At 49.4% G+C, this 20,895-nt stretch overlaps 1 protein-coding gene across 1 annotated transcript; it reads right to left on the reverse strand.

Annotated features, from left to right (window-relative positions):
- Window positions 1-4,161: 4,161 nt before the first annotated feature.
- On the reverse strand, window positions 4,162-17,280 carry RSKR (ribosomal protein S6 kinase related). The gene is made up of 12 exons (XM_056865005.1): window positions 17,236-17,280; window positions 16,103-16,318; window positions 15,010-15,093; window positions 14,861-14,929; window positions 13,165-13,234; window positions 12,630-12,737; window positions 10,107-10,147; window positions 9,803-9,830; window positions 7,953-8,042; window positions 7,774-7,862; window positions 6,648-6,758; window positions 4,162-4,396 (listed from the first exon to the last, which is right to left on the reverse strand). The coding sequence occupies exons 1-12, from the start codon at window positions 17,278-17,280 to the stop codon at window positions 4,175-4,177; spliced, it is 1,173 nt and encodes a 390-aa protein (XP_056720983.1). The 3' UTR covers window positions 4,162-4,174.
- Between the last annotated feature and the right edge of the window lie 3,615 nt (window positions 17,281-20,895).

The raw sequence follows: 20,895 nt of genomic DNA on the forward strand, positions 1-20,895 counted from the left end.
CCAACCTCCCGGTGGGGCCTGGCGATCACCCAGAATTGCAACTGGTCCGCAGGCTACACAAATCGGTTCCTTAAAAAAAAAACCAAAAAAAAAAACCCAGCAGCTTTGAAAGGTGGGGTCTGCGTCGTTATAACCAGAGGTGCCCCCCTCCCCAAACCTCACCCACCCCAAGCTCCAACCTAGGATCTCCAGGATTTTTCCACCCCGGAGTTGGCAACCCTACCCCTAAGGCAAGGGGGGAAGAAAAGAGCATCTCCGCCCGGCTCGTCCTACCTCCTCCAATCTCACTAGAGGCTCCTCCATAGCGTCACCCAAAGGAAACCTTTGCAGGGCTGCGCCACCCGCCGAACAATTTTAAACGAAACCCTTCTGGACGCTCATTGGTCAGGTGAAGACCCGGGCGTGGCCGCCCGCATGACGACAGCGCCCGAACGCGCAAGCGACTGGAGGAAGGGGCGAGAAAGGGGAGGGGCCTCCTCGTGAAGACACGCCCTTTCCCGGAACTCGGCCGCCCATGCGTTGGCCAACGGCGAAACGCCCCCGGTTTAATTGCAGTGGTCACGTTCATTTTTTTTTTATATATATATTTTTTTAATTTTCTTATTAAGTCACACACAATTTCAATATTGTCATCTTCAGAGTTACATAAAATAAAAACAATTTCATCTTCAGAGTTACATAACATAAAAACCATTTCAAACTAATCAGCCTAATCAGTAGTGACTTTTTCTGACTTCCCCTCTCCCCTCCTCTGTCATATTGATATCTATTTAATCCCCTCTGCATTTGTTTTCTAATTCATTATAATTCATTGTATCATTTCTATAAACTACATATTATCATCCTATATGCTTTAATTGTTGAATACTTCATCCTTTCATCATTAATCAATTGAATTAGATTAAGTCATAGCCTTTAACATTTCCCATATTTAATTCGTTTTTACAATATGTTATCCATGCCTCCCATTCTCTCATATATTCTTCATTGTCTTTTTGATTTACTAAAGCAGTGAGTTTAGCCCTTTCTGCTAGTTCAAACATTTTATTTATCCAGTCATTCTTGTCTGGTATCTCAGACGGTCACATTCATTTTTGTAGCCTCCCAGTTGAGCATCTTTTTACACTTATCGCTGCAAATTGCCGTAAACGTGTAAATTGTGTTTATGAACAATTGGTGTCAGAACAATAAGATATAATGATCGGTATTCCAATATGATCATTAATCCTAATGACGACACAATATGTTAGGGTTGCCAATTCACCTGGAGAAAATGATCGCTTTGGCAATTGGACTTTATGGCATTGAAGACCCTCCCCTCCTCAGGCTTCCCCCCAAAAAAACTCTCCAGGTATTTCCCAACCCAGAGCTGGCAACCCTACATATTGTGTTACTCTTATGTGCGTATGTTCAGTGTTTCTGACTCACAGCGACCCATGAATCAACCGCTGTTACCGCACTAGGTATTCCCAGCGATGTATCAAGAGTTTGAAAATATTATAAAAAACATTGCTTTAAAAGGGTTTTTGGATGCCACAGCTAAAAAATGGTTGGAAGACGTCTTCACAGCTAAAGGGGCCAAACAAAGTGCAAACAGTACTTTTTATAACATTTTCAAACTCTTAATACATTGCTGGGAATACCTAGTGCGGTAACAGCTCCTTTTAAAGCGATGTTTTTTATAACATTTCCAAACTCTTGATACATCGCTGGGAATACCTAGTGCGGTAACAGCCGTTGTCCTCCAAAACGTCATATCCTCAACAGCCTTGCTCAGGTCTTGCAAAACGAGGGCTTCCTTTATAGTCAATTCATCTCATGTTGGGTCTTCCTCTTTTCCACTTTTCCTCGCTTTATTGTCTTCTTCAGTGACGCTTGTTTTCTCATAATGTGACCAAAGTACAATAGCCTCAGTTTATTCATTTTAGCTTCTAGGGAGAATTCAAGCTTAAAGGGAGAGACTGTGGCTCAGTGGTAGAGCATCTGCTTGGCATGCAGAAGGTCCCGAGTTCAATCCCCAGCATCTCCAGTTAAAGGGACCAGGCAAGTAGGTGATGTGAAAGACCTCTGTCTGAGACCTTGCCTGTCTGAGTAGACAATACTGACTTTGATGGGCCAAGGGTCTGATTCAGTAGAAGGCAGCTTCATGTGAGTTGATCTTTTTGGTGGTCCATGGTATCCGTAAAACTATTGTTGCAAACAATTCCTGTATAATTGTTCTTTGTTTATGTATTAAACTGTTAAGATTTCCTGACGTTTGCAGCTAGAATTCCCCTTTGAAGGACTAATGCACAAATGGAGATCTCATTTGTTTTATTTAATTCGTTTATGTCCTGCCTTTCTTCCCAATGGGGACCCAAGGCTTCTTTACATCATTCTCCCCTCTTCCATTTTATCCTCACAACAACCCTGTGAGGTAAGTTAGTCCGAGAGAATGTGATTGGCCCACGGTCACCCAGCGAGCTTCCATGGCACGAGTAGGAATTCAAATCTAGGTTCCCTAGATACTAGTGTAATACTCTTAAACCATTATGCCACACTGGCTCACCTGGAATTACAACTGATCTCCAGACTACAGAGATCAGTTCCCTTGGAGAAAAGGGCTGCATTGGAGGGTGGACTCTATGGCGTTATGCCCCACTGAGATCCCTCTCCTCCCCAAACCCTCTCCTCCCTAGGCTGCACCCCCAGATCTACTGAAGTCAGCAACTCTAGACCTGGCCGGACCAGAAAAGCAGTTATTCTGGGCTTAGCAGGTACATGTCAAGAGGAAAGTCTTTTCCCTTCTGGAATTGGGCTCTCCCCCACCCTCCGCGCACACACACACACCCAACTGCAACCTTGGACTGCAACGTGCCCCATGAAAACACTCGGTGGCTGCATATAGATGAAACAGATTTATTGCTTGCTTGCATAAAGGAGAAAAAAAGACAGACAGGCTGCTGAGGCAGCTCCACCATTGTGGTGAACAGGGAGCAGAATCAAACCTGACTCCATCCATTGGGGAACGGGGGGTTGGCACAGAATAACTTAAAGAAGGAAGGAGCCTGTCCTAGGAAACACACTACTTTGTCTCGTACAAAAAGAAGGATGCAAAACAAATACGGCGCATTAGGATAATACAAGAAAATGCAAGCTTCTGGGTTTCACAGGCCTCTTCAGTATTAGACAGAAGTGGCAAGTGGCAAAATACTCCTGCTGTGCCTTTCATTCCACTCACGGAGGGATTCCGTTCAAAGGCCTGTGTGCTCTCCAACCTACGCTCATCCTACCCCGCAATACTGTGTGGCCTCCTTTGAATCTGATTGCCGAGGAGACTCCCTGGGTCCCGAACTTCCAAAAGTGGGGCAAACAGCATCTGTGTTATTGGCAAGGGGCTGGTGGGGGAGCCTAATCCAGCACACCTGCTAGTGCAGGGAGGGTGCCTGGTAGCCATCCCCAAGATGTGGTCCTGGAAAGCAACATGGAAGAAGTACTTCCTGCAAATATGTTGCTGTAACAAAGCAAGAAGAGGCTATCAGCAACTACCACAACCCTTCCTCCACCCACCACTGGTGCAACTGTCTCATTTCTTCCCTTCTCCCGCCCCCAGGCATGTTTAAGCACAGATTCCTAACATGGGAGCCTGAGAAACCACACTGGCCCTTCCCAACTTGACGCAGTGTCTTTAACGATGGCAGCAGAGTGAGAGGAAGAGGAGGAGGAGGAGAAGAGTTGGTTTTTATATGCCGACTTTCTCTACCACTTAAGGGAGACTCAAACCGGCTTGCAATCGCCTTCCCTTCCCCTCCCCACATCAGACATCCTGTGAGGTAGGTGGGGCTGAGAGTGTGTGACTAGCCCAAGGTCACCCAGCTGGCTTCGTGTGGAGGAGTGGGGAAACAAATCCTGTTCACCAGATTAGCCTCCGTCACTCATGTGCAGGAGTGGGGGAAACAAACCCGGTTCTCCAGATCAGAGTCCGCCGCTCCAAACCACCGCTCTTCACCACTACACCACACTGGCTCTCTGTTTTAAAAGAGGCCCTAGCTCAGTTGCCCTGGGCAAAGGAAGGGGGCAGCCAGAGTGGTCTCCCCGGTTGATCCTCCACTGGTTTCCTGAGAACTGGATGCTGCTCGTCAAGACAGCCATGGCCTAACAGAGCCTCCGGCACCCCTTCCCCTACCCAGCAGCCTCAGCCAGGCCAAGGCTGGCTCCCGGGGCTCAAGAAGTCACAGTCAAAATCCGAAAAGGCGGTGGGGTCCAGAACGGGGTCGCTGGCTTGCCGCAGGCGCAGCACAAAATCCACCGGCTGCTTCTGCAAGAGCTCGGCGTCAAAGGTCATTCCGTGGAAGAAGAGGTGGCCCCGGAAGTGGTGGGGGTAGCGCAGGCGTCGCTGCGGATCCTGGCACAGGAGCTGGAAGCAAGAGGACACCGCCGGTTACACAAGGGCCTGCGTGCGAGGGGGCAGCGGCTCATCTTGTCGCTCAGCTGAGTTGCCGAGGGGCATGACCCGCTTGTCAGCAGCCAGCAATCAGCTTAAGCAGAGAAGGTCAGAGGACAGTCGCTCTCAGAAGAGGAATTGAATGACTGAGGCGCTCTTTCAGCTAGCAGCGGGAAGTGCTGGGTCTGGCATCAGGCAGAAGCACAGTCAGGCAGGAGAACTTCAGAGAAGCGGATGCAAGGGGAGCTCCGTCACTGGTGGGGTTGCCAACCTCCAGGTGGTATTCAAAAATCACAGATGTAGGCTAATGATTCACTTATATCAATGTTTATAAATATAATTTCCTCAGATTACACTATTGCTTCATAGTGCCTTTTCAATCAACAAAATTAAATGTACAGTTTTATATATACAACAAGGCAAAATTCATAAAAAATCAAATTCAACAGAAATTAGCAATTGTGGTGTCTTTCTTTCATGAATATATGCATAATTCATGAAAGAAGGACACCACAAGTCAATTGCTAATTTCTGTTGAATTTGATATAAGTGAATCATTAGCCTACATCTGTGATTTTTGAATACTACCAATTTACAGTTGAATTTACATTTTTTTGAAAAAAACCTCCAGGTGGTGGCAGGAGATCTCCTGCTCTTACAACTGATCTCCAGCCGATAGAGTTCAGTTCACCTGGAAAAAATGGCTGCTTTGGCCATTGGACTCTATGGCATTGACGTCCTTCCCTTCCCCAAGCCCTACCCTCCTCAGGCTCCGCCCCAAAAATCTCCCGCTGATGACAGAAGGACCTGGCAACCCCATCTTGCCAACTGTGCAACATCTCAGCTGTGTTTCTGTCCCCTTCCTGTTTCCGCAAATTAAAAACCTGGGCGTGGCCAAAGGGCTTACAGCCGGCAGCCATAGAGCATGCTGACCACTGGAAGTTTTTTTCTGGGTATTGGTTATATTTTGTCTTAATTGTTATTTCAACTAGGTCTTTTTAAGCCACTTCAAGGCCCTATGGGAAAGAAAAGTGGGATAATAAGTTATCTAAATGAGCCCCGTGGCGCAGAGTGGTAAGCTGCAGTACTGCAGTCCAAGCTCTGCTCACGACCTGAGTTCGATCCCAACGGAAGTCGGTTTCAGGTAGCCGGCTCAAGGTTGACTCAGCCTTCCATCCTTCCGAGGTCGGTAAAGTGAGGACCCAGCTTGCTGGGGGTCAAGGGAAGATGACTGGGGAAGGCACTGGCAAACCACCCCATAAACAAAGTCTGCCTAGTAAACGTCGGGATGTGACGTCACCCCATGGGTCAGGAATGACCTGGTGCTTGCACAGGGGACCTTTACCTTTACCTTTAAATTACATAAACGAACTTCTCAGCCTTCAAGGACGTGGACAGTTCTAGGGGATACGAAACGTCCAGTTCTACAAAACTCTCCATCCCGACCCAGCTACACATCTACCAAACTGAAAAAAAATCTTGACTCTGCCCAATAAGAAATACGATCCTAACCTCTTCCGTCCATTAGGACTGCTCACCTAAGGGCATTTTAAGACATTCAGTTTACTGTAGCTGAATAGTGAATTATTTCGTGACACGCTTCATTGTTCACGTCCACTGTGAAATTGACATGGAGTTGACCAGCCAAGACTTCATAGTCGTCGCTACCAGTGCCTCTTCACACCTGGAAACTTCAAACTACATACCACGTTTTCAGCCTTTTGGGGGACTACTTTTGCCTTTTGGCAATCTGTTTGTGAGGCTTCTTGTTGTTGGTTTATTTGTACACCAGCACTTCTATGGTATCTTTTTGCAAGTCTCTACACGGACTATATTATGTTACTTCATACTGGTTACCCTTGTTTAATGTGAACTGTTTATACTGGGACTATCTAATTCCTATACTGATTTTATACAACTATCTACAAGTATAGAGGTGTGATTTTCTAGTTCCAACCTCCAGGTAGTAGCTGGAGATCTCCCGTTATTACAACTGATCTCCAGCCGACAGAGATCAGTTCACCTGGAGAAAATTGCCGCTTTGGCCATTGGACTCTATGGCATTGAAGGCCCTCCCCTCCCCAAACCCCACCCTCCTCAGCCTCCGCCCCAAAAACCCCCAGCCGGTGGCGAAGAGGGACCGGGCAACCCTAGCTGAATGGCAGGGGCAGCCAGACACATGCTAGAGAGGAAAGACGGAGGGAGGGGCAGCAGGAAAACGTACCTCGCTGAGAAGAAGACGCAGGCCCAGGCTGAGAGTGAGTGGAGCGGTGTAGCTGCAGCCTTGCACACTGCGGAGCATGGCCTTGTGGTCTCTCTCCGGAGCAACTGGGAACTGAAGGAGAGGAGAGTGGAGAGCTGGAAAGTTTTCTCCTTTGCTTGACATAAGCTTGAACTAAGGATCAACCCCCTCCCCATCCTCCCTCCCCAAAAACGTAACCAACAGCAGGTGCAGGAGTGACAAGAGAAAGGTTCACACAGCTTACGGAACTCGCTGCCACAAGAGTTGCCCACGCCACTAGTTCAGATGATTTCAAAAAGGGATTACCCAAAGGCCTATTAGTGACCTGTCAACGGCTATTAGCCTTGACAGCTGAATAGAACCTCCATATTCAGAGGCCATCTATCTGCCGCATGCTGGGAAAGGACGAACCCTGCCCTACTCCACTTGTGACTTTTCAGGAGCGTACGGCAGGCTCCCACGCATACATGCAGCTGCCTTATCCTGAATCAGACACTTGGTCCATCACGGCCGCTATTGTCTACTCAGACTGGAAAGGCTCTCCAAAGCCTCAAGCAGAGTTCTTTAAAAACATAAGGACATAAGAAAAGCCCTGCTGGATCAGAACAAGGGCCCATCAAGTCCAGCAGTCTGTTCACACAGTGGCCAACCAGGTGCCTCTAGGAAGCCCACAAACAAGACGGCTGCAGCGGCACCATCCTGCCTGTGTTCGACAGCACCTAATATAACAGGCATGCTCCTCTGATCCTGGAGAGAATAGGTATGCATAATGACTAGTATCTATTTTAACTAGTAGCCATGAATACCCCTCTCCTCCATGAACATGTCCAGTCTCCTCTTAAAGCCTTCCAAGTTGGCAGCCATCACCACATCCTGGGGCAGGGAGTTCCACAATTTAACTATGTGTTGCGTGAAGAAACCACAATGCATTGTGTGAACCTACTGTTTGGTTCTTTTCGATGGAGATTCCAGGGATTGGATCTGGGGACATCTGCATGCCAAGCAGATGTACTACCACTGAGCCACAGCCGCTCCCATCATGCCTCAAGACATTGAAGGGGCACCACCGCCCTTTTCCGTTCCTGCAGGGAAATGCCCATGTGCTCACCTTCCCACTGGCCAGGGCAAACAGCAGCACACCCAGAGACCACCAATCAGCAGCGTGGGCATAGGGACCACCACTCAGTACTTCAGGGGCTGCCAGAAAGAAAGGAGAGGAAGGTCATAACCCCTGCAGTAGCCATGAAGCCCACCCCTCCCCACCAGGGCTACAGCCTTATTACCTACCCATGTACTGGAGGGTCCCGCAGATGGTGTAGGCCCTTTTGCCCCAAGGCAGATGGCGGGAAAGGCCAAAGTCAGTCAGCTTCAAGTGCCCTGGGGGTGAAAAAGATGGCATGACAGTCCTGCCCGGTGGGACCCGCCAATGGAGGAACACAATTCCCAATACCCAATTGGTTTCAGAGCAGTGCATACGAAGTAAGACTGCAACACTACATAATATGGTCTTAATTGACTTTATACCTCACACAACACCTTACATTTACCCCAGAAAGTTAATGCAGTAGCTGCCAAGTGTTTTTATTCACTCTCTTTTGAAAAGAGAATTTAGTTCTTGGCAGGGAGAGAGAAAAGGCCATTTGCTGCCTGTGGAATGTAACCATGTCATGGTTCCCTCTCTCAAAAAAAGCAGGGTGTCATGGGATATTACTATCAGTTCTGCATCTAACATGTACAGCACAACACAGATTGGACCAGGAATGTTACATTAAGTCCTGATGCTTCTTCCTTTTCCTTATTTCCCCCCCCCCCTAACATCCAGCCTGAAGAAGAGTCCTGGAGACCTCAAAAGCTTGCAAGTTGTCATGTGTCATTTGGTTGGTCCTGATAAAAAGGTGTTACAAGGACTTTGTTCTCTGTTTGGGGTTTTTTTCTTTTGGACCAGCACAAATGGCAACAACTTCTCATATCTTTCACTCTGGCGGGGATGCCTTGCCCCGCCGCGACAAACAGAGACTTGGCTCAGGGTTGAGCAAACCCTCAACTCCCAGGAAAGACAAGACTCCAACGTTTAGGATTGGGTTTTATGGCAGCAGAAGTTAGGAAATACGGTTGTTGAAATACAAAGCCCTGCAGTCTGAAAATTAAGCCTGGCTCATAAATTTTGGGGCTTGCCATGCCTGATACATATGAGCTGGTAGTGATTAGACCTCCTGAATGGAGCAGAGGGGATGGGGCACGTGGTAAGGCATGACAACCAAAATGATTAGCATGCGGATCTGCCAATGAGCACGATCATTCCTTCCAAAATGATAAGAAGAAGAGCTGGTTTTTATATGTCAACTTTCTCTACCTTTTAGGAAGAATCAAACTGGTTTAAAATTGCCTTCACTTCCTCTCCCCACAACAGACACCTTGTGAGGTAGGTGGGGCAGAGAGTTCAGAGAGAACTGTGACAAGCCAAGGTCACCCAACAGGCTTCAGGTGGAGGACAGGGAAACCATCCCGGTTCATCAGATTAGAGTCTGCCGCTCATATGGAGGAGTGGGGAATCAAACCCCATTCCCCAGGTTAGAGTCCACTGCTCCTAACCAGTGCACCATGCTGATCCTGTTTGATGATGCAAAACCTCAGCTGGACCAACAGCTATTGCAGGGCTGCTAGCCCCATGTAGAGCTTCAACGGGGGACCCTGGTAAAATTTACCTAAAGATGCAAATGCTCAGGGGGGAAAAAACAAAAAATATGAGGGAAACGTTCTCCAACAAGAACTAAAAAAAAAAGGTTTTTGGCTTTTCCAACAGACGTTTTGAGGAGCTTAAAAAACTTCTAGAAAATATTTTCCTTTGGAATGAATAAAATGCATGCTTTTTAAAACAAGAATTTACTGAAAACAAGCAGTCTGAACATATTTAAGACAATCAGAACCATTAGATAATGCTATTTTAAAGGTATATTCATTGTTTAAATCTGACTAACTTTGTCTGCTATCTGCCTTAATACACACTCTTGATTAATTCAGTGTTTTAATGGTTTTAAACTTGCTTGGCTCAGTTGCACAATGTCTGGCCCTGAAATTGTGCTCTTAATTATAAAATTATGGGGGTTTTTTTTAACCCACCAACTAAGAAAACGTACCTCGTTCATCCAGGAGGATATTTTCCATCTGCAAAGGAGAAATAGCCAAAATAAGGCAGGGCCACCCAGCCTAACCCACTCTGTACCCCCCTTAACTACATGCTGTTCAAATGTAGTCCCACACAGTCTCTCCTCCCTTGGGCAAGAAACAGCCATCCCCTGGAAGAGGAAAAAAGATGGGCGAGGAGGAGGGATACGCGGGCAAATGCCTCCCAGGGGAGAGAACAAATGTATTTGGAATAAAATGCTCTACCCAGATGAGGACAACCACCACCACTCCCTGGGAAAGAAACATGCTTTGTACCTTGACGTCACGGTGCACAATTCCCAGGTTGTGAAGGTATCCTGGGAAGGGGGGGAAGAAAGAAGAAAGAAGCTGGGGACCCACGAGGACTTCCGAGAAGGGGAAATCTCATTCCCACTTCGGGTGGTCCTCACTTCCCCTCCGCTTCCTCCTGCCCCTTTTGGCCTCCACTCCATGCCTGGAGAGAGACTGTTGCTGTCAGGGGCACAGTAGGGTTGCCAACCTCCAGGCACTAGCTGGTGATCTCCTGCTATTACAACTGATCTCTAACCAATAGAGATCCGTTCACCTGGAGAAAACGGTCCCCTCCCCAAACCCCATCCTTCTCTGACTCCGCCATAAAAACTGCCTGCCGGTGGCAAAGAGGGACCTGGCAACCCTAGGGCCCAGCTTTCACCACCTGCTCTGCTCTTTCTCCTCCACTCCTGCAAGCCTAAAGGGAGCTGCCACCTGGAAGGAAAGATGACTGTTGCCATCAGGGACAGCGACTCTGTTCCCTTTTCCTTCTCTGTTTATTAGTTTGTTGCTGCCAGGTAGGTAAGTTGTTCTTCTGAATGTATAAATTTATGGCCTGATGCTTTCTTGTATTGTTTAGCCACTTTTGAGTGGAGAAAAGCAGGGTAAAAGTATCCAAATAAATAAATAATAAAATCTCAGCTTCCTTTCTCCCCTGCGCTGGCCCTCCCCACCATCCACCTTCCCAACTTCTTTTTCTTTTTTCTTCTAGTGCCCTTGCTTAGCTGGCTGCATCGCCTTTTCTGTAGAGTTGCCAGCTCCAGGTTGAGATATACCTGGAGATTTGGGGGGGGGGAAGCCTGAGGAGGGCGGGGTTTGGGAAGGGGCTTCAATGCCACAGAGTCCAATAGCCAAAGCGGACATTTTCTGCAAGGGAACTGATCTCTATCGGCTGGAGATCAGTTGTAATAGTAGTAGATCTCCAGCCATCACTTGGAGGTTGGCAACCCTACTTTTCTGGTACCCCCCAAATGTCCTCTCCACTGCCTGCCCCATATGTTCTCCCCTCTAGTCACCCACCAACCAGTCACCCACCAACCAGCCATTCATCCCATCAGCTCTTTCTCGTTCCCCCTCCCATCCCATTACTTTCTCTTCTCTCCTCTTTCCCCTCCTTCTTCCTTCTGTTGTTAGGCTCCATCTTGAGTTGTTTTATAAAAATGCCCCCCAAAGTTTCTGTTCCACTGCAGCATCTGTGCATGCCTTCTTTCATTTGGGAGAAGGTGATTTTTAAGAAGAAGAAGAAGAGTTGGTTTTTATATGCCAACTTTCTCTGCCACTTAAGGGAGAATCAAACCAGCTTACAATCTCCTTCCCTTCCCCTCCCCACAACAGACACCCTGTGAGGTAGGTGGGGCTGAGAGAGCGTGACTTGCCCAAGACCACCCAGCTGGCTTCGTGTAGGAGTGGGGAAACAAATCTAGTTCACCAGATTAGCCTCCGCCGCTCATGTGGAGGAGTGGGGGAAATCAAACCCACTTCTCCAGATCAGACTCCACCACTCTTAACCACTACGCCACGCTGGCTCTCTCAACTGACGTATCCACCCTAGCACTTGGCGGCCTCCTTTTGCACATTTGTTTTGAACGGCAAGGCAGGATTACACTTGGGAATTAAACTGAATACAAGACAAATCCTTATCCCCGGCCCCCCCTTTCCTCAGCTGACTCAGTCCATATTTAACCAGGAGACTTCAGAATGGCTCCGCTTGCTAAGAGCTCCAAAGATACAAATCAATTGGGGGGGGGGGGCTGGAGATTATCCACACTTGGAATAGACTTTAACACTAGCCTTAAGTTACACCTGCAGGACGAGGAGAGGATAGCTACCCAAACCCCTCCTTGATTTAACAGTCCATGTGCTCCTTTGTCTTGGATTTAGGCCACCGTAGCAACAGGATTACACTGCTCTGCTAAAGCACCCACGTTGGCGGCACACTTTTGAGCAAAACTGGGGCATGGAAAGGAGAAACAGGGCTCGGTCACTTTATTCAAAGTGCATATGAAGATCTTTAGAATAATAGGAGTTATGTCATCAGTAAAATAATCGAGTCCTAAGAATATGCCGGGTTCTGACATAAAGATGTTTACTGATAAAAAATTAGTAGAGAAAGCTTATAGATGACTACAATTTATGTAAAGATCAAAGAAGAAACATGTAATGAGTGAATTAGTTGATCCAGCAAGTGTTGTTCAAGCAAAGGCTCGGAAGGTATAATCTGTAAAATCTTGTCCCTTCCCCTTCTTTCCCTCTTCCTTTCTGTACCCATCGATTTTTCAATAAAATTTTGAAGAAGAAGAAGAAGAAAGAGTAAGGAAGAAAGTTCCCCCCTTCTCTTTGTTTACTGTTTATATGGACTGAGGCTCATCTTCAATAGGAGCTCTGGGCTCCCCAGGGTAGATCGCATGCAGGACTCCACTCAGGCCCAGCTCCAACTAGTCCTAACCCCCAGCCTTCTTCCTCAAGACTCCCTTGGCCGAGGTGGGCAGAGCAGTCACGGGTACCCACCTAGCACCAGAACCAGCTCCGTGGCAAACAAGCGGATGATGCTTTCAGCAAAAGGGCCCACGGACTTCCAGAAGGTGTAAAGGTCTCCGGTACTGCAATAGGTACACACTGTGTTGTGGGAGAGGGAGAAAAGAAGAGACGGGTGTTATTTTTTGGCGCTCGTGCAGATCTTGCTCGTCTCTTGTCTTCCCGGTGTGAGCGGGCAGAATGCTTTGTTCTTTAAGGCGGCCCTGTGTGGTCTCTAGGGCTGGAGAAAATGCAGAAAAGCAGGGGTAGCTGGGATCTGAGGCCTGTCTGCCCGCAGAAGAGAAATCCCTTGATCCTTGTTGACCTGCTCATTGGGGAGAGGGAACAAACTACTCCTAATCCGCAGAGAATGTGGACCAGCAGTGGGGGTGGGTGGGGAGGGCATTCTGGGAGAAGTAAACAGCAGTCACGTGGGTGGACACGGAAAGCACAAGCACGCCACACAGGGGAAGGGGGGGGCGTCTCTAGTCTAAGGCAATGCCCGCAGGGCAGAGAAGAGATCACTCACTAATGAAGAGATGGCGCTGCCCCTGCCAGCTGTCCCCTAAGCAGTGTACAAACGGATGACTCACCTGCTTCTAAGGAACAAAAAAAAAGGCCTTGGTGAGTCGGGGAGGGGGAAGAAAGGGCTCAGTGGCAAGACGGGGATCAAAAAGGCTTCCTCATCCCTCCCTCCATGCCCTCCCCAAAGCAACGTGTCAACCGACCACTACATGGGCAAGAACTCTGATGAAAGGGACGAATCAGAGGAAGCATTTAAACAAAAACCTTTAAGAGGTTTCTTAAATTTCTGGGGGCAAAGGGGGGGGAATGCTACACTCCTAAGCTGTCACCGGATTTTGCCCATGAAGAAATCTATTTATTTATGTTACTTGTAAGAACATATGAAAAGCCATGCTGCATCAGACCAAGGCCCATCAAGTCCAGACTGTTCACACACGGGCCAACCCAGGTGCCTCTAGGAAGCCCACAAACAAGATGACTGCAGCAGCGTTATCCTGCCTGTGTTCAATATTCAATAAGTTGGGGTGGGGGGCACAACAAAGAAGGCTTGTGCATGGGCACTGCGAAATTAAAGCAGAAACTGTCCTCAAGTGGAATGAATATACAAAGACATCAGACCTAAAACAGCACCCATAAGTGATATTTCTTGGGTGTGTATTGCGTTTCCTTTCATCCATCACGTTTTCACTCTGCCCTTTCTCCATGGATCTCCTGTCCTCAATTTCATTATCACAACCAAGTTATGAAAACATGAAGCTGCCTTATACTGAATCAGACCCTTGGTCCATCAGTCAGTATTGTCTACTCAGACCAGCAGAGGCTCTCCAGGGTCTCAGGCAGAGGTCTTTCATATCATCTCCTTGCCTCGTCCCTTTAACTGGAGATGCCGGGGATTGAACCTGAGACCTTCTGCATGCCAAGCAAAGGCTCTACCACTGAACCACGGCCCCTCCCCATATTATGCTGAGAAAGAAAGGGAACAAGTTATGCTGAGAAAGAGAGGGAGGCTGGTCCAAGAGCACCCACTAAGCTTCACTACTGAGCAGAGAATCAAACTAGGGTCTAACCATTATACGACACTGCCTCTCAGCTGACATGACTACACAATTTTGACTCGGGCGCAGTACGCAAAACCTGCAATGCAAGATACTTTCGGGGTCAACCCCAAACACCCGATGAAGGAGCTTGTTCTAGGAAGTTCAGTCCTCTTATTGCTATATCGGCGAAGGAGAAAACCCCCAACTTACAGGTCGAGGCTGGCCAGCCAGCTCAAAGACAGCCTCATAAGGAGCCAAGAAAATGAGGTTAAATTCACAAGGGAGCAGAAATGGCCACAGAGCCACCAATTATAGCCCATGTTTCTTTCCCACTTACTCCTTCCTGCTCCCCACAACGGGGAACAGCAGAACGAAGTCCAAAACCAGCACGAGAACAACTCCCCTGAGAAACAAGGGGACAGGGTCACTGTGGACAGGTTCCCACAGATCAAACAGAAAAAGTTATTAGAAACAGTGGAAGAGATCCTTCAATACAGTCTGGTTAAGGAATGCGTGCAAAGAAAGTCCTGCTCAGCCCATTACAGTGCAGTGTTGCCCTGGGAATATTGGCCTTTTTTTATTTATTATTGCAATTTATAGCCCGCCCTGGCCGGGGCGACTCTGCTTGTGCCAAGAGGCCGTGCCCCACACCAGGACACCCACCTGGATGCTGACCTCCTCCTTACACTGCTTCAGGCTGTCCCGGCGAAGCACCTCCGTTTTGGGCACCACCTGCAGAGGAAAGAACCCGCGTGAGTGAGCGCCAGGGAGAGGGTGGCCGGTGGAGGAGAGCAGGGCAAGATGAGGCTCACCTTGATGGCAAAGAGCCGCTCTTGCCGGCAGTCCAGCACCTTCAGCACCGTCCCGAAGGAGCCCTTGGCCACCAAGCCCAGCACCTGGCAGGGAGAAGGCAAGCGGTGTCAAGGAGAGGCAGGTAGCCAGGTTCCCCCTGGCCACCTAGGGTAGCCAGGTCCCTCTTCACACCCTGCGGTAGGTTTTTATGGCGGAGCCGGAGGAGGGCAGGGTTTGGGGAGGGACTTCAATGCCATGGAGTCCAATTCCCAAAGCGGCCATTTTCTCCAGGTGAACTGATCTCTATCGGCTGGAGATCAGTTGTAATAGCAGGAGATCTCCAGCTAGTACCTGGAAGTTGGAAACCTTATAGCCACTGGAGGGGGCTTGGGGGTAGGTTTACCAGATCCAAGTTGGGAAACTGCTGGAGATTTTGGAAAGGAACCTGGGGAGGACAGGGATCTCAGTGGGGTGTAATGCCATAGAGTTAGGGTTGGCAGGTCCCTTTTTTGGGGGCAGAGACTGAGGAGGGCAGGTTTTGGGGAAGGACTTCAATGCCATAGAGTCCAATTGCCAGAGGGGCATTTTCTCCAGGCGAACTGATCACTGTCGGCTGGAAATCAGTTGTAATAGCAGGAGATCGCCAGCTAGTACACGGAGGCTGGCAACCCCATTCATGGAGATTGGCAACCCTACATAGAGTCCACCATCCAAAGCACCCATTTTCTACAGGGGCACTGATCTCTGTAGTCTGGAAATCAGCTGCAATTCCGGGGGACCCCCAAGTGTAGGGCTGTCAGGTCCCTCTTCGCCACCGGTGGGAGGTTTTTGGGGTGGAGCCTGAGGAGGGCGGGGTTTGGGGAGGGGAAGGACTTCAACGCCATAGAGTCTAATTGCCCAAGCGGCCCTTTTCTCCAGGTGGACTGATCTCTACCGGTTGGAGATCAGTTGTCACAGCAAGAGATCTCCAGCTAGCACCTGGAAGTTGGCGACCCTACCCAGGTGCCACCTGGAGGCCGGCACCCCTGAGAGGCTGGCATCTGGAGGCTGGCATCCCTAAGGGGCTGGCACCCCCCAGCCAGACACCCCCCCTCTCCAGAACGGAGCACCCACCTTGAGCTGGCTCGGCCCCAGCGGTGGCCGGACGGGGAACTCGGGCAAGAAGAGGGCGACGCCCTGGGGCAGAGCCCGCTCCTGCGCTGCCGCCTGGGCCGCCTCCTCCGCCAGGGCCCGCCGTTCGGCCCTGGCACCCAGCAGGGGGGAGCCGGCGTTGGCCAGGACGCTCCTCCAGGCCCGCGCCCACCAGGCGGCGGGCAGCAAGCGGGAGCCCTGCGAGAGAAGGCAGATGTCACGCCGGACGAGCGGGGACAAACAGCGCCCCCCGCCTCTATTGCCTGGCTGGCGCTCCGGGCACGCTCAGAGGCAGGGGCTGTGGCTCAGTGGTTGAGCATCTGCTTGGCATACAGGAGGTCCCAGGTTCAATGCCCGGCATCTCCAGTTAAAGGGACTAGGTGGCTCAGTGGTAGAGCCTCCGCTTGGCATGCAGAAGGTCCCAGGTTCAACCCCCGGCATCTCCAGTTAAAGGGACTAGGTGGCTCAGTGGTAGAGCCTCCGCTTGGCATGCAGAAGGTCCCAGGTTCAAGGCCCGGCATCTCTAGTTAAAGGGACTAGGTGACTCAAAGGTAGAGCCTCTGCTTGGCATGCAGAAGGTCCCAGGTTCAATCCCCGGCATCTCCAGTTAAAGGGAGTAGGTGGCTCAAAGGTAGAGCCTCCGCTTGGCATGCAGAAGGTCCCAGGTTCAATCCCTGGCATCTCTAGTTAAAGGGACCAGGCGGCTCAGTGGTAGAGCCTCCGCTTGGCATGCAGAAGGTCCCAGGTTCAAGGCCCGGCATCTCCAGTTAAAGGGACCAGGCGGCTCAATGGTAGAGCCTCCGCTTGGCATGCAGAAGGTCCCAGGTTCAATCCCCGGCATCTCTAGTTAAAGGGAGTAGGTGGCTCAAAGGTAGAGCCTCCGCTTGGCATGCAGAAGGTCCCAGGTTCGATCCCAGGCATCTCCAGTTAAAGGGACTAGGCAAGTAGGTGATGGGAAAGACCTCTGCCCGAGACCCTGGAGAGCCGCTGCCGGTCTCAACAGACAATACTGACTTGGATAGACCAAGGGTCTGATTCAGTAGACGGCAGCGTCATGTGTGCAATTGAGAAAAGGCATGCAGAAGGCACCGCGGCTCCGGCGCGCAGGACCTTACCTCCAGCTGGCCCGGCTCGCAGCCGCGGCTCCCGGCGGCTCCCATGGCTGGCTGGCCGGCCGGCCTCCCGCATAGTCCCGGCGCGGCCCCGGAGTCCAGCCCGTTATGTAAAGGGCGATAATCCCCGGAGCGCGAGCCGGAGCGCCGCCCCCTCCCCAGCGGCCACGCAAGGTCCGCCTCTGATGCGGAGCGCCCAGTGCGCGCGGGCGGGCGCGGCTCCCGCACGCTTTTGCCGTAGCCGCCCCCGCCACCTCCACGTGCAGGGTTGCCAGGCCCCTCTTGGCCGTCGGCGGGAGGTTTGGGGGGCGGAGCCTGAGGAGGGCGGGGTTTGGGGAGGGGAGGGACTTCAAGGCCATTGAAGCCAATCGCCAAAGGGGCCCATTGGCTCCAGGTGAACTGGTCTCTAACGGATGGAGATCAGTTGTCACAGCAGGAGATCGGCTATTACCTGGAGTAGTCGAAAAGGGCAAGAGTCCAGTAGCACGTTAAAGACTAACACAAATATTTTCTGGTAGTTTATGAGCTTTCTTGAGCCACAGAAAAGGGCAAGAGTCCGGTAGCACCTTAAAGACTAACACAAATATTTTCTCAGTGGGTAGCCGTGTTAGTCTGTTTGCAGTAGTCAAAAAGGGCAAGAGTCCAGTAGCACCTTAAAGACTAACAAAAATATTTTCTGGTAGGGTATGAGCTTTCGTGAGCCACAGCTCACTTCTTCAGATGTATCTGAAGAAGTGAGCTGTGGCTCACAAAAGCTCATACCCTACCAGAAAATATTTTGTTAGTCTTTAAGGTGCTACTGGACTCTTGCCCTTTTTGACAAATATTTTCTGGTAGGGTATGAGCTTTCGTGAGCCACAGAAAAGGGCAAGAGTCCGGTAGCACCTTAAAGACTAACAAAAATATTTTCTGGCAGGGTAGGAGCTTTCGTGAGCCGCAGCTCACTTCTTCAGATTAGATCCATAAATTACCATATAGCATATTCCACAGTGGGTCGCTGTGTTAGTCTGTCTGCAGTAGTAGAAAAGGGCAAGAGTCCAGTAGCACCTTAAAGACGATCAAGAATATTTTCTGGTAGGGTATGAGCTTTCGTGAGCCGCAGCTCACTTCTTCAGGTGCTACTGGACTCTGATCTTTTCTACTACTGCAGACAGGCTAACACGGCGACCCACTGTGTAATACCTGGAGGTTTGCAAACCAGTCATTGCAACTGTAGGTATAGTTGTCATCAAAAACACAGCTGTAGGCTATATAAATAAACCAAATGTAGAAAAGGGCAAGAGCCCAGTAGCAACTTAAAGACTAAAAAATATTTTCTGGTAGGGTATGAGCTTTCGTGAGCCACAGCTCACTTCTTCAGGTGCTACTGGACTCTTGCCCTTTTCTACTACTGCAGACAGACTAACACGGCGACCCACTGTGTATTACCTGGAGGTTTGCAAACCAGTCATTTCAACTGTAGGTATAGTTGTCATCAAAAACACAGCTGTAGGCTATATAAATAAACCAAATGTAGAAAAGGGCAAGAGCCCAGTAGCACCTTAAAGACCAACAAAAATATTTTCTGGCGGGGTATGAGCTTTCGTGAGCCACAGCTCACTTCTTCAGATACCACTGAAAGCTCATACCCTACCAGAAAATAATTTTGTTAGTCTTTAAGGTGCTACTGGACTCTTGCCCTTTTCTACTACTGCAGACAGACTAACACGGCTACCCACTGTGACTTAAACCAAATGTGTTATATTTAACATGTGGCATGAAAAAAGTAAATAGTTTTTGTCATATGTACATTATTATTTCCATAATGTAACATAAGTACACATCATCAACAACAAAAATACCGCAGAGCAGGCGTTAACAGAAATACATATAGATATAGCAAAGTCTTCTTCTTGATATATTGTCGAAGGCTTTCACGGTCAGAGTTCATTGGTTCTCGTAGGTTATCCGGGCTGTGTAACCGTGGTCTTGGTATTTTCTTTCCTGACGTTTCGCCAGCAGCTGTGGCAGGCATCTTCAGAGGAATTCACGGAAGCCTTATTCAATTCAATCCTCTGAAGATGCCTGCCACAGCTGCTGGCGAAACGTCAGGAAAGAAAATACCAAGACCACGGTTACACAGCCCGGATAATCTTCTTCTTGAATTAAGTATTGTAGGCTGTTGTCCGTTTGGTAGTGGTACAGGATGCCGGTAAACGCCTGTTTCAAATCTTCTTCAGCCACCCCAATGATTCACGGAAGCCTTATTCAATTCAATTCACATCTGGATTTGTGTATATACCTCAGAAACGCTTTAGCTGTTAATTACAATGCCAGCATTATTAATTGGAAATTCCTAATAAACAGTTATAGGTTATTTACAATAAAGTTAAGTTTTCATACTCACATGTCCTTATTTATATAGCCTACAACTGGGTTTTTTATTACTTGGAGGTTGGCAACCCTACCCATGTGGGACATGATTCATAGGGTTGCCAGCTCCAGGTTGGGAAATACCTGGAGAATTTGGGGGTGGAGCCTGAGGAGGGCGGGGTTTGAGGAGGGGAAGGACTTCACTGGGGTATAATGCCATAGAGCTCACCTGCCACCTTGCGTTATGCAAAAACCTTGCAGAAGCTGCATCTGCTGTAGGTTCCACTATTACACCTGATCTTAGGGTTGCCACCTCTGGGTTGGAAAATACCTGGAGTTTTTTTTGCAGGGGAGGGGGGGAGCCTGAGGAGGATGGGGTTTGGAGAGGGGAGGGACTTCAATGCCTTAAAGTCCAATTGCCAAAGCGGCCATTTTCTCCAGCAGAACTGATCTCTGTTGCCTGGAGACCAGTTGCAATAGCAGGAGATCTCCAGCCACCTGATCTCCTGGTGACAGAGATCAGCTGCCCTGGAGAAAATGGCCACTTTGGCAATTGGACTCTATGGCAATGAAGTCCCCTCTCCAAACCTCGCCCTCCTTAGGCTCCCCCCCACAAAAAAAATCTCCCCCACAAAAAAAATTTCCCAACCCAGAGCTGGCAACGGTAAGATCAAGTGTAATAGCAAGAGATCTCCAGCCTCCACCTGGAGGTTGGGAACCCTAATGATCCAGAAGAGCATTCCTCCATCGCAGGTCTCCAGTTACCCTGGTGTTCTTTTCCGACATTTCTCGTTCAACCCTGAGAGGCCTTCCACACACACTGACCCACCCCTCAGCAGGATGCGTGGCTTTCCGTGGCTTCTAGCGGCACAAAGCGGATTCAAGGTACCCCGTGAAGGCCTTTTGTGATCTGTGCATCACTCACTGTCGTATGGGGAGGGGCCGTGGCTCAGTGGTGGAGCATCTGCTTGGCATGCAGAAGGTCCCAGGTTCAATCCCCGGCATCTCCAGTTAAAGGGACTAGGCAAGTAGGTGATGTGAAAGACCCCTGCCTGAGACCCTGGAGTGCCGCTGCCGGTCTGAGTAGACAATACTGACTTTGATGGACCCAGGGTCTGATTCAGTAGAAGGCAGTTTCATGTGTTCATGTGTGTAGGGCCAGACAGGCAGCTCACTACAAATTAAAATGTTGGAACGGCCTCGAAGAGTTTACAGTCAGCATCGAGGTAGGCTGGCCTCTCACTACAGAAAGCCTTCAGGAGGATGTAAATAAATGTGACCCAGGAACTGGGCAGGTATTATTCCCCCCAT

Source organism: Euleptes europaea, chromosome 19, assembly GCF_029931775.1.
Source record: "Euleptes europaea isolate rEulEur1 chromosome 19, rEulEur1.hap1, whole genome shotgun sequence".
In the NCBI taxonomy this organism is placed as follows: domain Eukaryota; kingdom Metazoa; phylum Chordata; class Lepidosauria; order Squamata; family Sphaerodactylidae; genus Euleptes; species Euleptes europaea.

Coding starts and splice junctions, on each gene's coding strand:
- RSKR (XM_056865005.1), bottom strand. CDS start 17,280: ATGGGAGCCGCCGGGAGCCGCGGCTGCGAGCCGGGCCAGCTGGAG. Junction 13,235..14,860: donor AGGAGGAGGTCAGCATCCAG/GTGGGTGTCCTG, acceptor TTTGTTCCTTAG/AAGCAGGTGAGTCATCCGTT. Junction 9,831..10,106: donor TTGTGCACCGTGACGTCAAG/GTACAAAGCATG, acceptor TCTCCTTTGCAG/ATGGAAAATATCCTCCTGGA.